General features: G+C 46.3%; 1 protein-coding gene across 1 annotated transcript in view; it reads left to right on the forward strand.

Annotated features, from left to right (window-relative positions):
- CACNA1I (calcium voltage-gated channel subunit alpha1 I) overlaps positions 1–26,569 on the forward strand; it is a 161,660-nt gene that overhangs the window by 6,926 nt on the left and 128,165 nt on the right. The window contains exon 2 of the mRNA XM_086887503.1: positions 6,051–6,352. Within this exon, the coding sequence (XP_086743629.1) occupies positions 6,072–6,352 (281 nt within the window). The 5' untranslated portion in view covers positions 6,051–6,071. The remainder of the gene's footprint in view (positions 1–6,050; positions 6,353–26,569) is intronic.

Below are 26,569 nucleotides of genomic sequence, written 5' to 3' on the forward strand. Positions count from 1 at the left end.
TTAGCAATGTAAGCAGATCCCCACTTTCCTATGGCAGGGGCAGGGACCAGACCTAGGGACAGGACCACACAACAGGAAAGTGATACATTGGACATTGACTGTGATGACGAGGATGGGAGTGTCCAGGAGATCAGGGCTTGCTCTTCCTACAGCTGTGGAGTGCTGCCTCCAGTAGAGGTTGATGGCAGGGTATTGTTGAGGCTTCAGGACAGGTAGTTGGCTTAATTTGTCCTGTGCTGGCTGGACTGCTCCTTCCCCTGCTCAGTTGAATGCAGGAATTTCTTCTGCTCCCTGTACTGAACAGAAGGAGGGGTGCAAAATGACCGGGATGAAAAGGGTGAGGCTGTCAGGCGCTTGATCAAATCTAGCAGAGAATAATAGCACGTGTGGAAAGAAGGCACAGCAATCAATCAGCATGCAGCTGAAAGGCAGCAGGCCATGGGCATTTGACCAGGGCGGGGAAGCTGGGGGACCTTGGCTCTGGTGCAGTCCATGGATGTTGCGCTTCAGGGGTGTGTGGGAACACCAGCATCTGCGAGCATTGGATTCGGGCACCATTTGGAACACTCCCCGCTGGGTTTCTGCCACGTCCCATTGCATTTGGAGGTGCTGAGATGATGGAGATGTAAAAGCTCCTGTTTCAAATTAAGTGTTAAGAAAAGTGATCCTGTTCCTTACTGGCACTTGCAGAACCCCACACAGAAGCAGATGAGAACAGGTGCTGTCTCACACGAACAGGCAGAGAAACATGCCAGTGCCAGATGAACACAAACACAGAGGGAGCTGGGTACCACTAATTATATTGTACCACGACAAACGCTCCAAATGTGAAACCTGTATGACTAACACATCCCTGCAGCCAGACACACGCATCAAAGGTAACGCTTGCCAGTTATAGCAACAAACAAATGCGGGCTCACCGTCCTGCTCAGCAGAGCACCCCAGGAGGCTCGTGCAGCTGCCGAATGGGGTCACCCACACGCATTCCTAAATATGCCACACGGTCAGAGACCTCCTTAAATGAGTCTGGGCCTTATTTAGTGGCCTTCAGTGCTGCAAAAGCTGTTTCCCAGATGCTTGTCAACTTTTGGATGGATGTTTGGAGATGATAAATAAATAGATATGCCTCAGGTGCTGCTCCAGCTGATGGGACCATCTTGCTCTCCCCTGCAACACCAGCTGGAGGCTGTCATTTTTGTCCCTCTTCTGCAAGGGTGTTAGCAGGACAGAGTGGCTGCTGTGCTTCCTGCTGCTTCTGAGTAATGGGTGACTGATGGTGATGGATGGTTTGGAAAGGACTTGTGTGCCCTCAGAATGGGAGGTGCTGTGTTTACATTGAGCTGCTCTTAAAGGAAATGTACTCTGCACTTTCATTTTTGACATGGACCCCAGTGTTGTCTGTGTGGGCAGTGTGCAGGCAGGAAGGAACAGCTCTGAGGCAGTGTGGGCTGGCAAGGGATACAGGGATAGGGATGATGGTGGGGAAGGTGAACTCTGAGGATGGTCCCACACAAGAGTGGAGATGTATCCTGCTGGACTCTGGGTGGATTCCCTCCAGCACTGGGGTGGTGCTCTGGGGACCTCTCTGGTATTTCCCTCTCCTGGCTGGCTGCAAAAGACCCTTTCTGTCAAGGGGCTTGACTACTGTCAAGCTGTCAAGCTGCAGTAGTCCAGGAAAGGGTTGCATGGGCCTTGTAAATGTCCAATCAGCCCTCCCTCACCCATGGCCTGTCAGCCCCTCTGCCAAGAGGGCAGTGAGGAGCTGAAAGGCTGCTTTGGCTGGAGTCTGGGGCCTGCAGAACACCTTGGGCTGGCTTGCTCGTGGCAGGTCATGGTACTGACAGCCCTAGAGGAGGAGTGTGTCTGAGCAGAGATCCCTGCAGTGCATGCCAGGAGGTGACATCGGCCTTCTTGGACAGACACCCCTAATCTGTAGCACTTCTCCTGCATTGTGATATTTTCTCCTTTTTTTTCTAACCAATTTCCACTTCTCATTAAGTCCACAATTTCTCTTGCTGTTTCAGAGCATCCTTCTCCCTTCCTCCTCAGTAGTCTGGCAGGACCAGGTGCTTCTGGGGAAGGGTTGAGCCAGAGGCTGTCAGCTTCTCTTGTGCTTGCCAAGGCAGTGAGCTCCCTGCCAGCACACATGTCCAGGGCAGGTGTGCGTGCCGGATGCAGCACCAGTGGGTGCTCAGCTCAGGATGGTGGTGGTTTTAAATGGTCCTTGGGCACGGACAGTGCAGACTTAAGACCTGGCTCCACAGAAGGGCTTGGCACAGGCTGTGCAGGGGAGAGGAGCAGGAGGAGCTGCCAGCCCACAAATAACTTCCCTTTCCCTGGGAGGGAAGTGCAGCTGATGTAGCATCACTCCTCCAGTGGTATGTGACTTTTGCAGGGGAATGTTTCTGTGTATTTAGGGGACATTTCACCAGATAAGTCCAGGATGGGAAGGATTTGATTTTTTCTGTTGGGTCTGGCCTGCCACACCAGCTGGGGTTAGGCTGACCTGAGCAAAAGGCTGAGTGAGAAGAACGTGCATCTGGCCACCCCATAACCATCGTCTTGTATCCTTGTCCTCCTGTATTGTCCTTTTCACAGTAAGCTGCACTTGCTCAAAGGGGAGGTTAATGGCATCCCAAAGACAAATTCTGGAGATTCATAATTCTGTTGAGTCCTACTATAACTGCCTTTTATCTGGCAAGGAGCCCTCTTCATTGATGGACATTTTTTTTTGTATATGCAGATAAATGCATTTGCCAAACCCATTCCTAATTTTGATTTTAACAGGGCTCCCCTGGATTCAAATACTGTAATAGGCTGACTCCAACCAAGTTACAGAGCAATGCTACAGCAAGAGAAGGCCAGTGATTTCAAGCCCAGAGAAAATAGCAGTATTGCATGAGTTGCAGCTTGACAAAAATAGGGGAAATAGCTGATTGCAACCTCCACATCAGAAATGGTAGTGGAGACAACCTGGACCTATCTCTGGCAGAAAAACCACTCTACTCTCCTTTGAAGTTGAGTTAGGAGGACTGATTGTGTGAAGAGCTCGGAAGTGCCCCACTGCTTGATTTTCCCCTCTCTCTCTTTCGACACAGAATATTAATCCTGCTTAATGTAGGAAATACATCGTGATCACAGCCTTGGGAGGCAGAAAAGGATTTAATCTCAGGAAGGTAACGGGTATTACTCACATCCCCAGTGGGGCAGCTGTCATTCAAGGACTGTATTTAGCTTCAGGACTTCCAAAGGGATTCACCTGGCCCTGTGTCCGTATGAGCCCTAATGAGTCAATCTGAGCTGCACAAATTAGAATGATGAACTGTCTGTGATATACACACCACCCATTTTGTGCATGTGTGTTTCACATGGGCAGAGCAGCATCCCTAAGTCCCAGCTGCATCTAGCAGTGGTGAGATGGAGAAGAGGCCCTGGATGCTTGCTGAAGGGAAAGCAGGGAAATGCTGATGAGGTTGTTTCTCCTATTCCTTTTCTCAGTTGTACTGGTAATTATGAAGCTTTGTACGCTGCAGTTTGGAACTGTCATGCCCTCATCAGCGTGCATGCTCTGAGCACCATAATAAGTAATTCCTCCTGGCTGTCTCTGCTAATCTTTCTCCTCTGTGCTGTAATGGGAGGGAAGTTGGGCTCAGCCACTGCATGTTAATAGCCTGCAAGGGAGCCAGCTCTGAGCAGGCAATGGGAAGCTGGTGGGAATAGGGAATGGAAAAGGTGGTCCAAGTAGTTGCATGGGTGCCCAGAGTCAAAAATCTGCTGAAAGGATTTTTGAAAACAGCAGTGATAGATGCTGAGAAGGATGCACTGGCATTTTTTTCACAGGGCTTAAAAAATTAAGAACAGCATCCCAAAGCCAGTCAGGAGACATGGTATCTGTTCTTTCCAATAGCTGCAGGCCTTTGGGATAATGAATTCGAAGAGTCTCTCTGCTATCCCCTAAGGGACACTATGTCTGCTTTCTAAACCCCTGCACTTGCTGCTCTTTATTCTGACAAATACCAAGCCTTGAAGAACAAGCAAAGCTTTGGATCAAAGTGTGCGTTGTAAGCAGAAGCCTGAGAAAACAGGATGGGTAGGCAGAGGTTTCAGAGTCTCATCTGGGAATGAAGGGGCACTGCAACCTAAGGTGGAGTGGTTGGCAAGCCTGACAGATGAGTGTTGTGGAGAGCATTGGAGATCGTGGATCCAGCAGTGTGCGCATCAAAAGGATCACAGGCTGAAATGTCAAGGGTGCATTGCCAAGACAGAGCAGTGTCAAGAGAGCTGCTCATGGGCATTGTGGCCCTAAAGTGAAGAGAACTGATTCAAGTGCCAGGGAGGATAACCTATGGCCAATATGTAAGGAGAGGAGGTTTGGACAGACACATCCTTTCCTGCTGCTCATCATCCCTTTCTGTACTGCAGCGTGTCTGAGGGCTCTTGTGTGGCTTTTAAATCTGTACTTGCAGTATGGGCACTCCAGATGGTTGAACATGCCAACAGGGTGAAGGGAAGAAAACGGGCAGTCATTGGCCAAGCTGTCTTTCCTAAGAGTATCCATGTAACACTCCTCCAAAGCCAAACCTTGGAGTTTATTTAATTCCCCTCCATTTGACAAGCCACTTCCATTCAATAATGGACAGCACCCAGGCAACAAAGTGATGTTTGTTAGCAAAAGTTTGGTGCTCTGCAGTGTGTGGGAGTGTTGTGGTTCAACCCTGGCTGGCAGCTAAGCCATACACAGCTACTTGCTCACTACCCTCCAGCTACGGAGGGTAGCTGGATGGGTGAATATGAATGGGAGGAGAATCAAAAGAGTAAAAGGGAGAAAAAGGCAGAAAAGTGAGATAAAGACAGTTTCATAGGTAATGCAAAAGTTGTGCACTCAAGTAAAGCGAAAAAAGGAATTTATTTGCCTCTTCTCATGGGCAAGCAGGTGTTCAGCCATCTCTAGGAAAACAGGGCTCCATCATATGTAATACTGGCTAGGGAATACAAGCTATCACTCCAAATGTCCCCCTTTCTTCCTTCTTCCCCCAGCTTTATGTGCTGAGAATGAGTCATATGATATGGAATATCTCTTGGGTTAGTTGGGGTGAGCTGTCCTGGCTGCAAACTCTCCCAGCTTCTTGTACATCCCCTGCCAACTCACTGGTAGGGTGATGCGAGAAAGAGAAAATGCCTTGATGCTGTGTGAGCTCTGCTCAGCAGTAACTAAATCATCGGTATTATCAACAATGTTTCCAGTACAAATCCAAAACACAGCCCCACTCCAGCTACTGTAAAGAAAATTAACCCTTCCCCAGCCAAAACCTGCACAGGCTGGCAGTGAGCTTGAGACCTGCTCTTCTCATGCCCATCCACGCTCTCTCTCACCATTCTGTTTAATGAAATAACTTTTGCAGCTAGTGTTCATGGTGTTTCCACTACTCCAGCACAGGAGAGTTCAAGAGACTCAAATAAAAGGTGCTTAATGTTTAATCCCACTTCTGGCTTGTGTTACAGCTCGCTGTCCGAATGAGTGACTGCTGTGTACAGGTTTGACATGCATTTGTCAGTGTCAGTCTGATGGAGCCTGTGCCATGGTGTGACACAGGGCCAGCCCAGAGTGCCCTTGGAAGGTGGAGCTGGGCCAGCAAAGCTGAACCTGGAGTTGGCAGGACTCCATTCGGGGCTGCAAGGGCAGGATGTCTCTGTTGTGTCAGGATGGACCTGTGCAGTTCAAAACATTGTGCTCTGTTATGGTGCTCAGGCTGCCTCCAAAAGAGCTGGCACCATCCTCTGAGATGGTGCAGCACTCTGACAGGGTGTCTCAGGGGCTACAGGTGGTTTAAAGGGTGACTGGGGGGAGTAGCCAGAGGAGTCTTGGTAGAGAGAGTGACTGGCAGAAAAGAGCTTAAAACTGCCTCAGCACCAAGTGGTTTATCATTTATCGGAGCCATCAGTCCTGCAGCTCTCTCCTGCTCTGGACTTGCTAGGAGAGCACAGATGTGCTGTGCTTTTGCTGCTGGTTCCTTGTGGGATTTAATTTCTCTTTCTCGCTTCCTCTCCAGGGGTTCTCGTTTGTGGCTGGCATGGCAGAGTACATCCCCCAGCCTCCCTCCACCTGGCCCGCAGGCCCACAGCCCCCTCACGCTTCTGCCGTCTTCCCACTGGAGCCTGTGGATCTGGGGATATCGGAGCAACAAACACCACCGGAGCAGCCACCGTCCTCCCTGGAGCTGGGTGAGGATGAAGAAGTCACCTCCCCTCCAGATCCTGATGTCCCCTATCCAGACTTGGCCCCAGTTGTCTTCTTCTGCTTGAAGCAGACCACCAGCCCACGGAGCTGGTGCATCAAAATGGTGTGCAACCCATATCCTTTCTGAGCTGCCCCTTCTCCCTCCCCACCTCTGGCTCCCTCCTGCCCCGTCCTCCCCTCATCCTGCCCTCCTGGGGTGCCTTGCAGGTAAGGAATGACTTCTATTGTGTATTTAAGGACCTTCTTTGTTCATTGCTCGTGTTTAAACAGAACTTTTGCTGTTTTAGTGTGTGATCAAAAGAAATTGATTATGAAAGGAGGGACTTCAGAAAGAGCTGCTGACAGTCCTAGGCACAGGGACAGGGAGTGGGGAGAGTGGAGGTGTGAAGAGAGATACATTAGAAAGGCCTATTCTTCCCCTTCCCAGCTCCCTTTTTGACTGGGACAGAGTAGGATTTGCCAGCCCAGGAGCTTTTCAGACTGCCATGGATGGTGGAGGTGTCTGAAAATACTGGCCTTACTGAGAGCTCACCTTGTCCTTAGTGAGGGAACCACCACTCTTTCTGCACCCTGATTGCAGGGAAACCTAGGTGACCCCTTGCCTTTCTGTTTAGTACATGTCACTGTCCTGCCAGTGTCTTCTTGTGATGGCTGGCCTGCAATGAATGGGAGAATGTGTGCTCCACACAGCCTGGGAGAGATCTCTGGGACACAGGCATGTCCTCCTTTCCATGGTCAGCAATCACACACGTGTTATCCCTCACACTCAGTGCCTTGATGGCCAGAGGGCCCCTGCAGCCCCTCAGTGCTGTGATGGCCACCTGCACAGCTCATCACCAGGAGCCTGGGCTCCGTGGTTCCTGAGCAGGATGTAGTATAAAAACCAGGTAGAGAAGAGCTATTGTTCCTTGAACTGTGGGGTCATTGATGGTGTGGAGGAAATGGAGAAGAAGATGAGTCATCAGAGAGGTTGAGATTTTATGTGAGCATTTTTCTAGCCAGAAATTTCAAGTGACAGCACTTTTTACCTGGAAGTTTCTTAGTTCCTAATTAAGTGGGTATTATCTATAAGGATGTGTGTTCTTGTTTTGATGTATAAGATTCTAGATTAAATCTGAATGTCTGGGCATACAGTGGAGACTAGCAAAATGTTTCCAAGAATATTTTCAGCTTTAAGAGCCAAACCCCAGGTGAGGACTTGAAGTAGTGTCAGCACTAACCGCTGACCTTAAATGGATGAGATTTGTTTTAATTTCAAGTGTAGCTAAAGGTTTGTGTTTGAGCTTTGAGCTCTTGTCTTAAAGTTCAAAAGCCACTGAAGAGATGTTGCAGTCTCTAACACAAGTTATGGCTGTGAACACATTGGAGATTTTGATATTCTGCTTTCCTTTCTACTGGCTGCTCTATAAAATTTTAAAACTTTGTATTGAATTATGCATTGCTTTTCTATCACTGTGTGCCTGTGCTAGTTATTATGTCCTGGGAATCTTGTCCCAGCATGTGGTAGAGCAGAACTCAGAACAGGACTCAGAGTAAAGAACAAGACATTTGTGTCACGATAAAAGGCTAGATTTGGGAAGTGAAAGAAGAGTAACAGCGAGGGTTTAGGATGAAGGTTTGCTTTTGGATGAGGGAAGGAGTTTGTAGTGGAAGAAGACAAGAGCCTGTCCTTGTTGCTGGCTAAAAGTCACTCAGAATTATCTCTCCAATTTGGTATATTGCAAGGAGTTTGCTTTAAGTTGTTGGAACAATTATTCGAGAAACTGTGCTATTTTTGTTTTTAAGCATTACTTTTGTCCTAATCTGCAGACAAATGTGCTCTTTGACTCAGAAATGGACTTTTTCTTATTAGGAACTAGACAAAGAAGGGAAAAGCCTCATCCAATCCCCTGTTGATGGGCTTATCTGTGGCTACAGGTGCCACCAGGGAGTGAAGGGCACCAGTGGGACTGCTGGTAACCTTTTGGAAGGGTTGTGTCCAACTTGAGGTTTCAGCTCAGCTGTGTGAAGCTGGGAGACTACATGACTGGTGGAGACTAAGAGGTGAGGATTCAGCCCCTCCTCTGATTTCCTTTTGACCCCTTGCACTCCTCTTTTTCAAAGGCTCATGCAATAAATAATTCTCTTTTTTTCCTCAAATGAGGGATTGTTTCTGCACCCTGAAGGCTTTTTACATGTAATCATATGCTCTTGGCATCACAGTTTTTTTCAACAGCACCATAGAAAGGATACATTTGCATGGCCCAGTGGCAGATGCCTGGCTGAGAATCAGACCCTTCCTAAGAGATACTTCTATGAAAATCTAATCATGTCTTCTAGGAATCGATATGCTTGCCTGCTTTTCATCCTTGTTACACTGAGCTATTGAGCCTCCAGTGTGCTTAAGCTAAGCAGGGCCAGGATGAGTCACTGTCATAGGTCAAAACCTGGCCTTTACTGAAGATTCAGCAAAAAGATGGGGCATTAATTAAATGCCTATTAATCTTCTTGTGGAATTTTTACTAGGCTAGAGCTTCATGATCGCTGTTATGGAAGTACTGTCAATGAGATTTAAAATGGAAGCTCTGATAGTTAAGGGCTATGTAACAATTTTTTTAAGCACGAGGTCATTAACCACCAAATTTCAATTTAGGTAATTGCATTCTAACTACTTAAATCCCCCTCTCCTGAAGATTATTTTTCCTTTTGTGAGCAGTCCTGCAATTTTGTTATGTGCTATTAAACAGCTGCCATATTGCTTTGCTGCAGTGCAGTAATAGTAGCAAAACCCACTTGTTTCTTTGCTTTAAAATTGCTTCTGGAAGCATATTAGTGTAGAGATGTGTGACGCTGTCATTGCAAAAGTTGTAGATACTAACTCCCTATTAAGAAGAGGACTATGATCCATGTGAAAGTCAGGGGTTTTGCCTAAAAGGGGGTATTTACTGTGCTTTTTGCTGTTGTAGTGTGTGGTGAGAAGGAGCCTGATGCTTTCAAGTTCGGTAATTTGCATGGTTTTGGGGTGGCTTTACATAGAGCATGAGTGAATGCTTAAACAACCTAGTTTAATGGAAAGCAGTTTGTTTTTTTTATTATTCCTAATATACCTTATTAGAGACAGGTAAGTGCTGTCTCAGCAGGGTATGCAATGCAACACAACAAGTACCTGGAGCCTGTCTTGTCTCCTGATTAGAAAGGAGCTGTTGTGATGCAGCACATGAGCAACCAGCCAGTTGGTTTATTCAGGTTAATTTGTGCTTTGATAACTGAAGGCTGGACCACTCGGAGTTGTAATCATGGACCTGTTGCAGCTACAATGTTAATACAGTCAATATTTGAGATGTGGTTGTGAGAATGGCTAGAAGATTCTTTTTTTCTTTTATAAAACCTAAACTCATTTAATATAAATGATATTTATAATATCATTATATATAGGATATATATATGGGATTTGAAGTCAAGCTTGGATGGGGAATAGGATGAAAAATGTAAAAAACATGTTTCCAAACCAACTGCATAGCATTTATATTATACATTTATAAAATGTTTGGGACTAAATAATGGGTATGCCACATGGCACCTTACAAATGGATCCTCATGAGAGGCTCTGCAGTTCATTACTCTGTCATTTTCTTGCTTTTTATGTTCCACCCCCTTGGTGAAGCTGTTGGCCATTTGGGCTTCTGTTTTGCTCTTAAGCAGTGAAGTGTTGCATTTCCAGCTGATTTTAGTGGTGTAGGAGCAGCAGGTCAGGTCCCAGATGAACAAAAGCTTATATGCACACTTAATTTTTAATACTGGGAGCTGTATTTTACAGAGTATTGAGCAGGATGACTTCTTAAAGCTGGTATGATTGTGTGTACTGAGGAGCTGCCTTGTAGCTCATTAGCTTTAAAATCCACTGAACTGAACAGGGGCTTTGCCATTGTACCTGCTGATAAAAATCTCACCTTGCTTCTGGAGGAACACTTCTGGCAGCTTTTACTGGTGGCATTGTTGGCTTGGACTGTGTGCTCGGTGCACAAGGAAACAGGACTGGTCTTGAGCATTTTGGTCGGAAACAGAGGAAATCATTGCATTTATTCCCCACCTCTTCCCTGCCTGATGCCACAGGCATCATTTATGTATGAGTCAGTGGAGTATAGGATGGCTGGTGATGGAAATAGTGGTGTTTCATGCTGGCACTGCCCTCTGAGAGCCAAGTGCAAAATCAAATATTGGAGGAGATAAAACACGTGCGTGTGGCTTGATACTTTTCTTGGTGACAGTGGCAGGTGGTGCCATGGTGCATGGGGACTGTGGGCTGCCACAATCACTGCTTTTTGGCTGCTGTGTGGTTATGGGGACAACGAATCTGTTGCTCATTAAGCTTTGGGTGGATGTGTGTCATAGATGTAAAATATACCCATGTCAAATGCCGGTTTGAGAAATTTGCTTATATCCAGTGAAGCTGTATGTGCGGATTCTGTAGTATGTTGTACTTGTTTCTGCCTGAAGTTTGTACACTGTTAAACCCTGGACTCAGTATTCATAATGACTGGATATAGTTATGTAACAAACAAGCATAATATGCAAATTTATTGCAAATCTTGTAGTAGTTGATGACTGTCTAAAGACCCAAGCTCCTGTAATCATCTGAATTTTCTTTTTCACGTGTGTGCGTATATACAAATAAAAGTAATGGTTTTCTGCATCTCTAGGAGGTAGAGAGAGGCTTAGAAATGTGACTGGAAAGTATAATAATACATCAAAAATTGAGTAGCTTATGAATTTTAAGCAACATTCATCATTCTTGAGGACCTAGGGATCATGGTTTCTGCTCTTGGGGTCATCAGGATCAGCTTTTATGTGCATATTTGAAAAACAGTAAAACGTATATGTTGCTCACATGTCTCCATTTTAAGGGCAGCTCTCCTGTCTCTCTCAAAAGGTCTATTTCTGCAGACACATGAAGAGAATGGCATTTATTTGAAGACTTTTGGAAGCTTTGTATAATTCTAGGTAACCAGGTAGATATTCCTGCTGTGCCCTCCTTCCAGCCAAGGAGGACATATCTGTTCACCCAAGCCCCACCAAGTGCACAATTTTTTTTTCTATGAAAGGCTGTCTAACCCCTCTGCACTCCACAACATTCCATATCAACTTTGCAGTTGCTCCTGTTGCGTGGGCAGCTGAGCTGGCCAGTGCTCTCTAGTGGGTGTGCAGTGTTGAGGGCACTGGTGTTCCCATGGGCATGTGCCAGATGCTTTTCAAGCTGCCAGACGAAGAAAGACTGCTTTAGTTTCTGATGGGTTTTCTGCCACTCTGACAGCCTCTCTGCTGGAATGAAGCTTGCTATTAGCAAATAAGGGTAACTTCTAATAAGTCGGTTGCCCATTATCTTGATTAATATTTGAAGGCACTGAATGCAGTGGATCAATCCATCATCAAGTGCTCTCCTCCCCTTCTGTGTTAGCAATGTGCCTTGAAGCAGACATGTCTCACTCTTACTTGATCCTTAATTTCCCTGTTAATTCTCCCCTTGGAAAGCTGATAGGCTTTACCCCATCTAACTCTGCCTGTCTGAAAACTATCCAAGGCCTCTGTATGTATTAGGCAGCCTGCAGCAGGAAATTCAGTGTGCTTAACTGAACCCCTTTCTTTGGAGGGTAAAACAGCTCTCTGGAAGTTCCTGGTCTTCCTTTAGCAAAGAGGTAGTTTCTGTAGGGTTTGCATTTAGGATTGCTGTGCTTTTTGGTTTCCCAGATGCTCTAGAAAAAGGCAAAGGGAAATACAGGGAGCAGGGTTAGTTTTGGAAATTGCACAGTCTGAACATTTTAATATTATGTTATATATAATTATGTTTCTATAATGAAATACTGACTAATCTTAGTTTTGTGGAAGAAGAGGAGCCCCATCCACCTGGACTCTGGATTTGGGAAAAGTAATTATCTGAATTCCAGCTTTTTCTTAGGATAGCTGTTTCCTGATTGTGGTTTGCAGGCAGGTGACAGGGGAAGCATGATAGAGCTTAGGGCCTTCACAAGTAGCTGGGAAGGAAGTTGTCTCCACAAAACTATTAGAGGAACCATTTGCACACAGTCAGATGCGGTGTAAATGGAATTTAAATTTGTGCATTGTCATTAGTAGCACACAAGGGATGGATATGTTTGAAAGGGATTTGCATGCTTGAGATCTGTAAGAAATTGGCTGGGTTGTGTGTATGTGAGATGTATGCAATTCCAGGCAAGTGGGCAGATGTAAAGGGATGAGGTCTAAATTTGGCTGCCTTGCAAGATGGCCCCATGCATCTAAGCACAAATGTTGAAACAGGATAAATACCTGACTCCCATCCCTTTAGCTTATTCCCTGGAGGCTTTTTTTTCTTTTATAGTGAGAACTCAAAGACCGTGGTTTGGAAATTAAGCAGGACAACTGCACATACAAAACCAGAGATCTGACTGAAGATTAAATGTTCATAGGGTAGAACAAAATTGGAAATAAGGCTGAAAATTCGTGGTGCATCCTTACTGTCTTCATTCAAAGCCCTGAGCATTTTTGCTGTTATTGAAGGATAGAGTCCTACCATTGGAGGAAGGGCTAGCTGCAAAGCACAGAGGAGCCTGTGGTTTAGGTGAGGGATATTTCTGCTGTGCGTTTGTAATGCCCTGTTTCCCTAATATGTTTCAAACCAAATAAAAGATTTTGTAGGCTTCCATGTCCTGATGCTTTAGGAAAGCGGTCCTGGGACTCTTACTGCAACAGCTTTTGATGAGGTGCTTTAATATGGTCCCTGGGTTTATGGCAAATGAACAAAGTGCAGGGAAGCAGGGGAGAGAGCATAGAAGATGGAAGTCATATAATTGTCTGGTACAAATCAGTGTTACTCTGTTATACCTAGTAAAAACAGACCTGATGCACCAGCCATTGCTCTAGAAGCGAGGTTAGGGAGATCAGTCTTGTCACAAGTATTTGTGGCAGTCTGGGGGTATTTGGTTGTGCTAGGCCAGAAGAGAGGGAGGGTGTGCTCAGCTGGGATACAGGGATGGTAGCAGTGCCTATGCTGGGGGACATCCCCATCCCTCTGAGGAGTGCATTGCTGAGGCGAAACAAATGCTGAAAAATCTTTCTGGAGCATATTGTGCTTATTCACTGGAATATATTTTGCCTTGGAGATGAGAACCATTTATTCTTTGAAAAATGGTCAGTTTTCCTTTTTCAGCCTTCATGAACACTGGAGTAGGGTGTGTTTGAGTGCCAAAGGGGCTCTTGTTGGAATAGAAAGGGCAATAAAAATGCTCATTTTGAGTTCAAGACCTATAAAATACTCTGACCAGACATCTAATTGCATGTCTTGTTATAACAATGTGAATTAATGAAATTAACCACTAACAAATTGACCAGTTGCTCATTTGAGAACTTGACACTCTTCCCACCCTACACCATGGGAAAGGGCCTGCAGCTGTGGGGTTGTGAGCATAATACTTAACAGGAGCTGCTTCAGGTGAGGAGCAGTCAACAGAGTTGCAGCTCCTCTGCAGCAAAGGGCCTGCAGCTGGCCTCAGTATGGCTAAGATGAGGCAATGGAAAACTTGGCCTATTACAGACCTATGGAGAGAACAGGAGCAAAGAGTTTGCCAAGCTGTCAGCCTCTAAGCTGGAAAGATCTTTATGATCCTAGAGAAGCACTCTCTTTGAATAGGCATTGTCTTTTGGTGTAGGAAGGCTCTAGTCCGGTGTAGCATGGACCAGGCTCAAACTTGCACCCATTTCTGTCCTGTGTTTGCTTTGCTCACTTGGTTGGCCTGGAGGTCTTGGTTGGCCTGGAGCACCTTGGTCAGCCCCTTCCTGGAGTGCCTCATGTATCTCTGTGCCACTGCCTCTCCTGTGCTTCCCTGTCTGCTGAAGGAGCTCCTGTTTGAAAAGTGCTTCTCGTAAATGGAGTGGTAGGGGCAATGGGATGAGGGCTGAGAGTGGTGGGAAGGGCCACCAGCTGGGGCTGCCTATTCAGAGGGACAGATCTGGTGGTGGATTGGGTTTGCCCTGCTCTTTGTCTCTGCTGCTCTTTGGGCTGTTTGTGCTGTGCTGCCTCCTGTCAGCTGTGCTACTCCACCAGGAAGGGACTGCTTCCCTACCTGCCTCCCCTCCTTGGAGGAGTTCTCTGGGCTTAGCTGTGGAAATGAGAAGGGATCATCTCAGCAAAGCTTTGGAGGAGAAGAGAGGCTAGCTCAGGGGGATGTTTTCTTACTAAGTTGAAAAGACATCAGAGTTGTGACCAGCATCCAGGGAATGAGGCTGAGATGAGCAAGGAAGGCAGATGAGAGCGCAGCTGGACTTGTAAAATGAGAGATGAAGTGTGGTGATGAAGATGTAAGATACTGATGGGGAGTGATAAGTGGAGGTTATCTAGGTTGGGAACAGATGATGCAAATCCCTGCTGACCTTGGCAGGCATCTCAGCAAATCCTTGAAATCGATGGTATTGAAGGCAGCTGATAGATCTGAGACGATCAGCATGAGTGCTTGGTCTCTGGCTGCCATCAAGGACTGGTGAAGTAAGAAGGTGGTGTGATGGCAGCATGGGCCTTCTGCTAGCGAACCTGCATAGGTGTTTGGATGGCTTGGCTGGGCTGAGGGATGCAGTTTGTGTGCAGTGCTGTGACTGGAACAGCTTTCACCTGACCATCCTGACTGCAAGGTCAGCATGTGGGGACGGAGATGGAAAGCTTAGTTTGGCCTCTCTGCCTTTGCCTTCTCCAGCTTTCTCCATGCCCATTGCATCAGTGCAGACTGGGGAGGGGAGCAACTCCCTCGGGTGGGATGGGGGATGCGCAAAGCTGTGATGTGGGGGACCATCTGTCCCCCTGAGACAATGGTGCCATTTACACTTACATACTGCAATTCATCCAAGAGGAAAGATAAATCTGTCCTGGCTAATGATACATCACACTCTTTGCTTATCCTTTCTTCCTTTAGTTTTCTCTCCCCCCGTCTACCCTTGTCATCACCTACTGTGCTTCAGTCTATAAAAGAAGCCATTGCTCCCCCTCCTTGAGTGTGATTTGATGCTTCTGAGTCCCTGCAACTCCTCTAACAGACTCCCCTGTGACTAGCCACCCTGTCTATCCCTTTTCCTCTCTGTCTGTGGCAGCCTGTCATTTTCCTCCTCTTTTATTATTTCCCTTGCTGTCATTCCTGGGTTTTTCTGCTAGCAGCCTGTCTGCACCGACTGTTCCTGCCCTTGAATTGGCTCCTTCTGTTAAGTGCCTCTCTTAGCCAGTATTGTGGACACCAGGCTTCCTGGGTGAGGGGTCAGGGCTTAAACAGAAGTTCTGGAGGTAGGATTTAAACAGAGGACATCACTCATTGGCTTATTTAGAATGAGGAAAAAGGCCAGGGCTCTGAAGAGTTATGAGTTTACCTGTGGAAAAAGCAGATTTCTGCTGTCTCTTGCAGCAATTTCTACGTGTCAGGGTGGGATTGCTTCTTCCTTGTAGTCACAGGCTATTTCCATCTCCCTTTAGAGCATTCCAAGTCCAGGTCAGCTGCTATCTTCCTGTGCTCTCTGACATCCCAGTGGCACCTCTGACATCCCCGTCCTGAGCTGTCAGTGTGTGGGAGCACTGAGCTGGTTTCTGAGCAGCAGAGTCCAAGGGGTGCATCTCCCTGGGAGCAGGGACAGGCTGCTGGGAGGTGTCCACCTCCTGAGCCAGCCTGAGTGACACTTGCTGCTGGATCAGCTGGCCCTGGCCTTCTCTAGGATGTAGCTGGCGCTCTGCTAATCCCTGCTAACCAGGTCTGGCTCTTCTGGACTGGCACAGACAGATGTGAGCTCAGCATGCTGGCTGGGAGCAGCGTGGCTGCAATCTCCTGGCCCTGTGCCCCAGCTTGGAAGCTGGGCAAGGTGCACAAGGATTCGCTTACAAAAGTTGAACCAGCAGTGCTGTCTCAGCCTTGTTCCTGACCCCTGGACCTTTGTGAGGGCTGTTTCATCTGTACTTTAATAACTTGGTATTATTTATCCCTACCTCCCCAGGGTAGCAAAAAAATGCTGAAATACTACAAGGGCTTTAAGGCTGCTTGTAGGAACTGGATGCTGTGAGAGGCAGAGTGAACCAAATGTACCTCTTGGGGGATTTCTCCTCTCGAAGAGTCATGGATGAAAAAGGCTAACATCAGTACAAATTCATCCAGGAGAAAGCTGCTGAATCCAGTGCTTGTAATGCTAGCTCTGAGATTTGCCTCAACAGGCAAGAAGGGAAGGAAGGAAAGAAAACACATGGTAAAATATTAACCTCCCTATTGGAACAGGCAGTTTGCAACAAACAGCAGCTGTTCTCTTTCATGGCATGAAAGATGTAGAAGCTCAATATTTGAGGGTGGAGAAGTATTTTCTTCCATGCAGAGGATGATAGTTTCTCACATCAAAGATCCAAAATATCTGCTCATCTTTTAAGCCCTGCTTATTATTTGGAAGCATACTGAAACATCAGTAGTTAGCAAATCTGCCTTGCCCCATCATTCACACACCCCAAAAGGAATGCTCCCTGTGTTTACCTGTATCCTGCATCTTGCTTCTCGGCCAAGAACACTTCACTCTAGTGTTCCCCTAAGAATACTATGTCCTTAATTTCTACAAAATCTACAGATCATTTACCAGCCAGCTAGCAGATGTTAACAAGAATTTTAAACAATAATCAAGCTAAAACATATTTAAGAAAAATAGGTTTTGTGTTATATTGCAGTTTTTATGTATTTGTTTTTGTTCACGTATTTACCAACTTGTGATGTAATTTTTTGCTTTGAGTAAGTCTCTTGGGTTTGTTGGTGATTCTGGCAGGCTCTGCTTTGTCCACATGTGAGATTCAGGCCAGACCTTGAAAATATTTGTCATGAGTGAGTTATATTTAAAAGGACAGGCTTACAGAAGTGCAACGGTAATAATACATTGCCTTTGGTACTGCCTGATGTTCAGTGCCACTGGCCAGCTGTGATATTTCTTAATGAAGGCTTTTTCCCTCAAGGCAATTTTTTCTTGCCTTTTTCCTTCCCTGTGGCTCATTTCTGATTAATTTTCTTCATGGAGGAGGATGCTTCCCAGCTTTGGAGTTTGCTTCTCTCTTCTCTGTACTTGTTGACCCGCTGTTTAGCAGCCTCTGTGCTGGCAACTGCTCTTATCTTCCCATCTGGACCCCTCTCTGGAAGTGGGATTTTAGTGCGTGGAGGAGGCTCTAGATGTTATCCCACTTGTTTTATACAGGAAAATCCTTTGGAGACAGCAGTCTTCTCCCTGTTTTCTTGCAGCATTTTTTTTTTTTTTTCATTCCATGCTGTACAGTTTCCCAATATTTTTTTCTTTTAGGTTGACCCTGTTATCTTTCCCTGTGTGGACAAACTCCTCATATAATATGTTTTCTCCTTGCTGAGCGCTTAGTAATGTTCCTCCTTCCTTTCCTGCCCAGCAGGATCTCTGAAGAATCTCACACACTTCATACAAGGGCCAGAACACAAATAGAACTGAAGAAATGGAAGACATAGTCCCCATTGTTACATGAGGTAGTAGCATGGTTTTCAAAAGCTGTCCAACTTTTCCATTGTAACAGTCTTTTTATTCATCAATAAAACCCTAATTTGAGGTCTGGGAGGCATGGACCAGACAAAACTCTGAGGAAGGATACCTAAGTGGGGGACTGAGAAGCCCAGGAGGAAGATAAGGCCACTGGGTCAGGCAGCCAGCAGGGATCTGAAGTGGAAAGCTTATCCACCAGGTATCTGCCCTTCAGAGTGGAGGGACTGGGCAGCAATGGCATGAGGGAACAGCCTGGAGAGTGGACTGGTTGGGCTGGGTGAGGCTAATGGAGGGGCAGGTAAGCAGGGTGGGTGAGGAGAGGGTCTGGGTGGGAGAAGCTGGAGCTTCTAGAGCCTGCATGCTTTGCATTCCTACTTATTTCTGTTTCCGTGCTGCCAGCAAACTCCTGTAAGCTCACTGGCTAAAGAGGTGCCACATTACTGTTTTCTTCACTGATGCCATCCCTCCCTGTGGGCGCAGGGATCCTGCGGGGAGGGGAGAAAAAACCCAAACCTGAACACGCAATGAAAGGTTGTGTTGTGAAGGTGGTGTGGAGAGGGAGAAACAGATTCCACATTCATCCTTAATTCTGACTTAATTTATTGGATTGAGTCATATCAAGCAGTCTCTCCTGAGCATATTCAAAGCACTTTTTTTTTTTGCTATGGCAGCTGCTAATTTATCTCCCTTTGGATGGGTTGTTAGAGGATGAGTGAAAGAGGTCCTGGGTTACCCTGCTGCCCAGCTTGGAAGCAGTGTTTTGGAGCATCCAGCAGCAAATGCTAGTAAAAAGAAACAACCATCTGGGACACTCACAAACAGACAAAGTAACTTTTTTATTTGCAGTCATTGACATTCAGCTTAGTTTTTTCCTCATAGCCGTCATACCTGCTATGTAAGTTTCAGCTCAAGCTGCCAATCAAATGAATCTCTAAGCAAATGAGACAGGGTGTTGGAAGGAAGAAGAGTTTGTGGTAGGATTAATTAAAATTAGTGTTATCAGTGTAGCTGCATGCAGCCTTCCACCATATAGGTCAGCTCTCTCTGAAGCCTCAAGTTTCCCCTACAATGCAATAATTAACTATTAAAGTAGGTACTTAAAAAAAAATTCCTCCTCCAGAAAACCGTAACCCAGGATTTTTTTTCAAAGGACGGAATTAATTGCATCCCTCCACAGTATCTTTGAGGTGCTGTTATTTCTTTAAAATGCATTTACAGCATATTGTGCTATGTCACACATCCTTTAAATATCCAATAGCTTTTTAACTTTTAAAAATCTATTTCACACTTAGTGGCATGTCTGTAATGCATTTTTCTGGAATGTGTGGCAGATGTCTGGGGAAACTGTATTTTCTCCCATATGGGGGTTATTTTACTGGAAAATGAAAGAGGGTTGACACTTCATTTGATTTTCCTGAGCTGTCACATCAGGGATTCTCTATCTGGGTGTGAGACATGAATCCAGATCATATGTAAACTGCACAAGGCAAGATGTGCTCTCTTGCCTGGGTAAAGGGGGACTTCCCATTGAAGAACATCCTCTGAAGGCTACAAGGTGGAAAAGCAGGATGGGGAGGTCTGCTCTAAGGTACCCTGCTCCATGGGACTTTTCAGCATGCTCTGGACATACAAAAGTAACATTAAGTTTGTGTTTGGACCTTCCTCTATGAGGAGGAGGCAGGTGGCAACTCTGGGGCTACTCAAACCTTAAGGAAAGTCCTGATACTTGTGACCCATGTTCCTGATGTGAGCTGGCACTTCAGGGCTGTGTGATGCTGAATTTTACTCCTGGAGAGGAGTCATAAATGCCAGGGCTGCAATCACTTTAGATGTGCCAGACCACCATTGCATGGTTGTGGTTTATGGACAGAAGGGAATTTATCATCTGTGTTGGCCAACAATCTCTGTCTGCAGATCTGTTTGCAGATCTGTGTTTCTGTTCTGACTCCCTCCTCTCTGCTCTGTCTGAACGTGGTTTTGTGTCCCCTTGTCCTTGTGCTGTGGTGAGTTGTCCCTGTGTTTTCTTCCCTGTTCCCAGACTCAGCACTGTGCTTGGGGCAGGACCCTCTGTTGTTTTCCCTGCAATATCAGAGGCAGGCATGGAAGCTGAGCAGAGAAACTGCTGCAATCCCCTGCAGGTAATGCCTGTGCCAACATCGCCCCTTTACTGAGACAGATGCAGTGGGGATAAATACCAGGTGTCTCTCACAAAGTAGTTAAATGCACCAGCAGTCCCTGTTTTGTCATGTTAGGACAGAAGAGCCTTCCAGCTTTACATTTCGAAAGATTGCCTGTGACGCTTGGCACTTGACCCCTCTTGTGCACAACGTGGAGAGAAACATGGGAGACACACTCCTGAGTTTCTGGGCAGTAAAAATGCCCAAGAATTATTTGGCTGTGGTAGCAGTTGGTGTCCTCACTGCTGGTGTGTGTGAGTACAGGCACATTGCTGTCGAGGCATTTCTGGGCAGAGTTTCCTAGGATCTGAGTGGCACAGCCCTGGGGGAAGCTGTCACTGAGGCCACAAAGCTGGGAAAGCAGGAAGGTGCTGGATATCCTTGGAAATACAGATATGGAGGCATGCCTCCTGCATGGAAGCAAGGGGATGGGTGGGTGAACGACCTGGAATGTCCCCCTCCTGACTGAGGGTGTCATTGATCCCATCAGTGGGAGCAAAGGTGACAGGTTAGACAGATCTAGCAGGAGAGCACAAAAGTAATTATTTCCTTCCCCAGCCACTTGACTTCTCTGGGTACATCCTAAGCGTGATTAAGCTGATTAGTGTCACGCACTTGAGACTTTGTCTTGTACCCATGGCATTTCCCATTCTTGTTTTGCATGCATGAAGGATTTCCTCATCCATTGCTTGGCACCTCTCCCCACTGGACTTGGTGGTGATTAATGTTTTCATGGGTCTCAAGTAGCTTTTCAGGAACACAAAGACATTCCCACTGGAGTATCTATTCCAAGTCTTTAGTTGCTAGGTTTAATAGTTAGACCTGGGATTATTTCATCCCACTGAATGACCTCCTCCGAGATACTGCTGCTTCCCCCAAATAGTAAATTGTATTTACAGGCACTTTTTCCCCACCAAGAATGCTGTTTATGCCCGGTGCCCTCAGGCACATAGCTGCAAGCTTGTGCTTGGAAACTGTGGGAAGGCCTCATGCACTTCATGGAGCCAGAGTCACTCACAGTAGAAATGTGGACAAGCAGCAGTCAGGTCACCAAAATGCACTAAAAATTGGCGAGATGAAAGTATAGGAGCTGTTGCTGCAATGTATTCGTTGCTTTTATACTATTATCTCCTACACTGATACACATACACAATAGAGATATTTGACTAAGTGATACAATTACTACATAATAAATAATCCGAGTTCTTTATTATTCTAATTGATACACATCTGTATAAATGTATTCACCATTCCTTTGCCATCCCTGAAAGATGCAGGAGGATTAGAAAACATTTGCATTGACGAGTCTTGGGTAAATATTTGACCTACTGGTAAACTCTTCTGCAATTATCCCTTGGAGAGATTTGCTGCGCCTTCCCCTTTGCATCTGTCTGGGTGATGCCAGAGGGGTACAGGAAGAAAGGGGGGCCCTTTCACCAGTGTCTAAAATCCTGGGGGCACTGAAAAGGTTTTGAGGGGAAGGTGAGGATTTAAACTTGTTTTTATTGGTCAAGTGGTAGAGGAAAGTCTGGAGTTATGAGAATAGGTCATGGTGGTGGAAATCTAGTGGGCTGCTGTATGTTGGGGCATCTGGAGGCCACTGATGGTAAGGGTAGGGACTGAAAAGCATGGGACAGTTAAAATCAGTGAGCTCCCCAGTGTTCTTCAGGTGTGTTGAAATCACAGTGTAAATCTCCAGTGCAAGAAATTGTGCTGATGGTGGGAGTCAAGTGCTCCCAACTCTTTCTGGGCACCTACCTGTGGGAGGGCATATCCAGGCAGCCAGTGAAGAGGTGTGATTTGGTTAAAAAAATGGGGTGTGCTACAGGGACTAGAGCTTATACCGAGGAAATGGGCTGGTAATGAGAGACCCTTGTTTTGGCAGAGGTGGGCATAGGGCTGCCTCTTGCCTGCTGGCTGCATTTGAGGTTTGTTGAGCCTCCAGAGGTGTGGGGTTTAGTGCAGGTAGGTGCTCAAGCATTGGATTGTATGTGCTGTGGTGTGTCACACCACTCTGACTGACAGAGTTCTCTTTGCTAACCCCAGTTCAGGGCTGCTCAGGACTCTCAGACTGGGCTGTGAATTTTAGAACAGAGAACAAGCTCTCTTGCAGAACTTTGGCCACCTTTCTTGTTTTGGTCAGGGTGAATATACCATAAAGAACAGCCTTTGTGTCTGTGCTGGTTTCATGCTTCTGTTCAAATCAGGCGTTTACTGAAACAAAATTAAATCTGAGCTGGCAAGTTGAGTTTGAGTTTCGGCTTCAGTTGGCTTGTGCTTTGTTCAGATTAATTCTCTTTTCCCCCAAATGCTCTTACCTCCCACCCCATCCCCCAGACAGGGAGGCAGCTGTTGTCATTTCTCTGCTTTCACAAAGGCACAGTGGGAAGAGGAGACAAAGCAGAACATCATCTGCCTTCTCTTCTGGTGGCAGGCAGGGAGCTGAGCTCCCAGAGGAGCCTGTGCCTAGCTGCTGCCTGTGCATTGGTGGGATGCTGCTCCATGGGGGGGATGCTCATGCAGCAGGTCTTGCTGCATGGAAAGAGGAGGAAGGTCCATGAGAAGAGGCAACAGTGCAAGCATTGTGAAGGTTGCCAGTTTGGGTACTTACCTGGTCCTCTGTACAGCTGTCTGAGAGAGAACTGCTAGGCAGGACCTCCTGGGATGGCCAGGCAGCCTGGAGTGTGGAGACAGCACGGGAAAGAGGACATGGGGGATGAGAGGAAGCAGTGTGTTAGTGCTCCTAGGAGCTGGTATGTCTTTAAAGCTGATGTGTTGCCATGGTGTGCCTGGCAGTAAAGCTCCCTTGTTGCTTCTCTAATTCCATTCAGGCAAAAAAGAATGGTGAGGGGATTAAAAACAATGCAGAGCAAAGGCTGTCTGTCTCCTGCTGTTGTGTACTCTCCTTGGCTCCTGCACCCTTCACCACCCAGGCCTCTCTGCAACCCAGTCCCCCACAGGGGATGGGTGAAACAGCTTCCCTGGTACCTGCTGCCCCAGGCTAATATGTTTCTTTCTCATGTTGTGGGAGCCTGGGAAAACACCTGCTACAGCTTCTGCGTGAACAACAAAACAGAGAGAGAGAGAGAAGAGACCTTTCTGGGAAGCCAGGAGTGTGGGTGTAGGACTAAAGGCAGCAAAACCAATGGCAGTACTTCCACTGAAGTAAACAGGAACAGAACTGGGTTTGTGGTGGTCTGGTGTTAATTAGCTTCCACTTCAGCTGCTTCTGAGTGTGTTAATAGTCCTGTAGCAGAAATGTCAAAAGATCCTTGACTACAAGATATTACAGGTAACATGACCTAGAAAGATTAGCAAGGAAAAGACACAGAGTACTGCTTTAACCCTGTTCATCTTGATTAGCTCTGTCTCTTCCATAATATTTTCTCACCACTGTCCACCTCACATTGCCTTGTGATCTGTCTCTAAACCTCCTACCTTCTGTGGCTTTGCTGTCCCTGCCTTGGCCCCTCAGCTGGGTAAGCCACACTGTTCCAGAGTGTGCTGGGGACCAGCCCTATCAAATCTCACCGTCTTCACCCCTTGCACCTTCACAACTTGCTCGCTCCAGTCCTCTGATTGTGGCCCAATGTCTTGCCCCACTACCTGTCATGGTCCTTTTCTCTGTGAGACTTGCTGTGACACAGGAGCCCCTGTGCAGCCAGAATGGCCCTCACTTGTCAGTGCCTACAGTCATTCTCCATCTTCAAAGCCACTTTCTCCTTTCACTCCCCTTGTTTGATGGGGAGACAATAGTTGAGCCACTATTCCTTCAGCATCTAATGAGGGTGAAATAATGTCTAAAGAAGGATAAATGGTGGTAGAGGGAGAACCTGCTGCTGTTCCTCTACAAGGGGTTGGCCATTCTATAGTTCTTGAGCAGTTCAGGTGATGCAGGACTCGCATTCAGTGGGATGGAACTGCTGCAGGGGCTCCTGAGTGAGCCAAACCCCTGCTCAGGGAGGGAGCTCCAAAATGGTGAAGAAACAATCCTGTTTCCCGGAGTGCAGCATGCTGAATCTCTCCTTTAATAAGCATCTGCTTCTCCATGGAGAGGTTCCCTGTCCCATGCCAGCTCTCCTTTCATGACAGCCAAAAACACTCCTGTGTCAGCCAGAGGCACTTCCAGTGAAAAGAAGCCCTTTGCTGTCAGGGTTCAGTGCAAACACCTTTTCTTGGGAAAATTACTTGAGTCTTGTTACAGGTGAGGTACCCCAGGGGAACCCTGTTTGGGGAGCTCTCTTGCCTCAGGCTGCTCTCTGCTTTCTGTCCCCACTTCAGCTCTGCAGGGTTCCCAGGCCCCCATGCAGCTTTGCCACTGGGTCTTTCTCCTTCACAGTGAACTGCCAGGCTTCTTGTGCCCACACTTGATTACTGATAGATTGACGGTGTCTGTAGTTTGGGTTATTAATCCTGACCTAAGGCAGTATCTCATTAATGAAAATAAAACTGAAAATTAATAGAAATGGAAATGAAGAAGCTGAAAGCTCATGAAAAGGGAATTGTGAGAGAGAAGTGTGAAAAAAGGGAGGAAGAAATTCAGTTTGGGACTTAATTTCTCTGGAGGCAGAGTGGAGAGAAGGAAAAATCTATGTCTTAATAGGGCAACAGAGGACAGAGAGGTGGATGGAGAGAAAGGAGGGTCAAAAGAGCCCTTGCCCAGGCACTCTGCCATGGGCCTGCTGAGAAGTCAGCATGGCCAGGCTGAAGCAGATGGGGAGAGAAGGATTGTAAGCCTGAAGGCTGCATGAAATATTTAAGATGCTCCATCAGACTATCTTCTCAATGGTGGTGAGATTCTGGGTAGGAGGGACAAGAAAAACTTGGCTGATAAAAAGAAATAAAAAAAAATAGACTCTGACAGCATGTAGCTCCCTTCTTTACATTTTTACTCTCATCTCTGGGGCCCTGGACAACCTGATCTAGTGGGTGGCATTTGTGGGGGTGAGGGAGGGAGGGCAACTGGAACCAGATGATCTTTAAGGTCCCTTCCATCTCAAGTCATTCTAGGATCCTCCTTTCTCCAGAAGTGAGATGTGTAGTTATGCTGGACACATGGACAGACTTCTTCAAACTCTGAGGCTTTAGTTTGCTTTTGCTTTATATTTTCTCACATTATTCCTCTTTTCCCTGTTCCCCACACAGCACCTGTCACACAGTAACCAACTTGAGTCTAGCTGGGTCCTGCTCCCCTCTCCTGCTGCTGGGGTAGGATGTAGCTCTGTCCTGTTTAGAGATAAATGTGTCTTCTTTGACCATCTCAAGCCCTTTTCTTCCTCCACTTGGTGCCTGGTCCTTTTGCCATGTGCACTTGGGAGTAGAACAACCTGACCTGCATCAGTTCAGTGAAGCCTTGAGCTCAACTGAAGTGATGCGGGAACAGAATCTGGTTGTAAAAGTATCCACAAGGATTTATCTGACTTTATCCCATGTTGGCTGACAAAGGCAAAACTCTTGAAGTGTAATGAATGTCACTGAGTGAGGATCCAGGCAACGGCAGAGCCCAAGAGAAATCAGAAAGCTCGACTGTCTCAGCTCATGCAGTTTTGGACCACTGTGTGCTGCATGCTGCCTAAATACAAATACCATTATGCAATGCCATCACCCTTTTCTTTTTCTGCTTCCCTCCACGAGAGCAGAGAGATGTTGCCTTTAGACTGGATGTGTGTAATCACCATGACCTAGTTTGGGAACTGAATCTAGAAGGGAGAGAAAACCATGTCCACTAAGTTAAAAAATATGATAAATACCTGCTATATTCCCTCCCCATGCCCTGAAAATCCAGTGTTAAATTCACCTAGTAATTTAGATTTTAATTAGGCTTTGGCTATGTTAAAAAAAAAAAAAAAAAAGCAAACTCCTGTAGCAGATGCTGTTTTTAAATGTCGAAAGGAGTCCAGACTTAATTCTGAATGTTTCAGCTCTGGAGACCTCATTTAGGGGTGACAGGTACTGCATCTTTCTTTTATGATCTTCCTGTGCATAGTGTGCCCTGGCCACTGTTTGCTGTCTCCCTGTCCCTGTGAACTGTGCCTGATTTTTTTTCTAAGATGGTAGAATTGTCTGTTCCTGCTGCTGATCCAGCTGAGATTTGCAGGTGACAGGATAGCAAGTCCATGTTAGTTTTTGGGTTTGGGGTTGTTTTTTGAGTGGGGCAATAATGGAAGGGATGATATGAAGAACATTTGACATGGTTCACAAAGCAAGTGAGCCTGGGACTGGTTTCCACGTTTTCTTGATTGCTCTCTGTCTGGCATCAGAAAATATCACAGGACACACACAATTGCTACTGTATTTAAAGGCAGGATGTGCTACAGGTCTATACCAGCATGAGTTAATAAATGTGACGGAGTGAACAAAAAGTAAATGTTATCTCAGACGACAAAATAACAGGCTTTCATAACGAACTAGCATCCCTTCCTAGGATTGATGGCTTCCAATAAACCTGAGCTGTTTTTTTCCACCCTTTGGTATTCACAGAGAGAAAACATTCAGAAAACCTTTTGGGTTTTTCCCCCATCATTTTTGTAAATGTTCCAAGGTACTGAAATATGTGGTTAAAGGCTATTGATAAAACAGCCACAGTACAAGACAGCAGCATTTCATCTGATTTCTTCCAAAGATGTGA

Source organism: Cyanistes caeruleus, chromosome 4, assembly GCF_971803275.1.
Source record: "Cyanistes caeruleus chromosome 4, bCyaCae1.hap1.1, whole genome shotgun sequence".
In the NCBI taxonomy this organism is placed as follows: Eukaryota; Metazoa; Chordata; class Aves; order Passeriformes; family Paridae; genus Cyanistes; species Cyanistes caeruleus.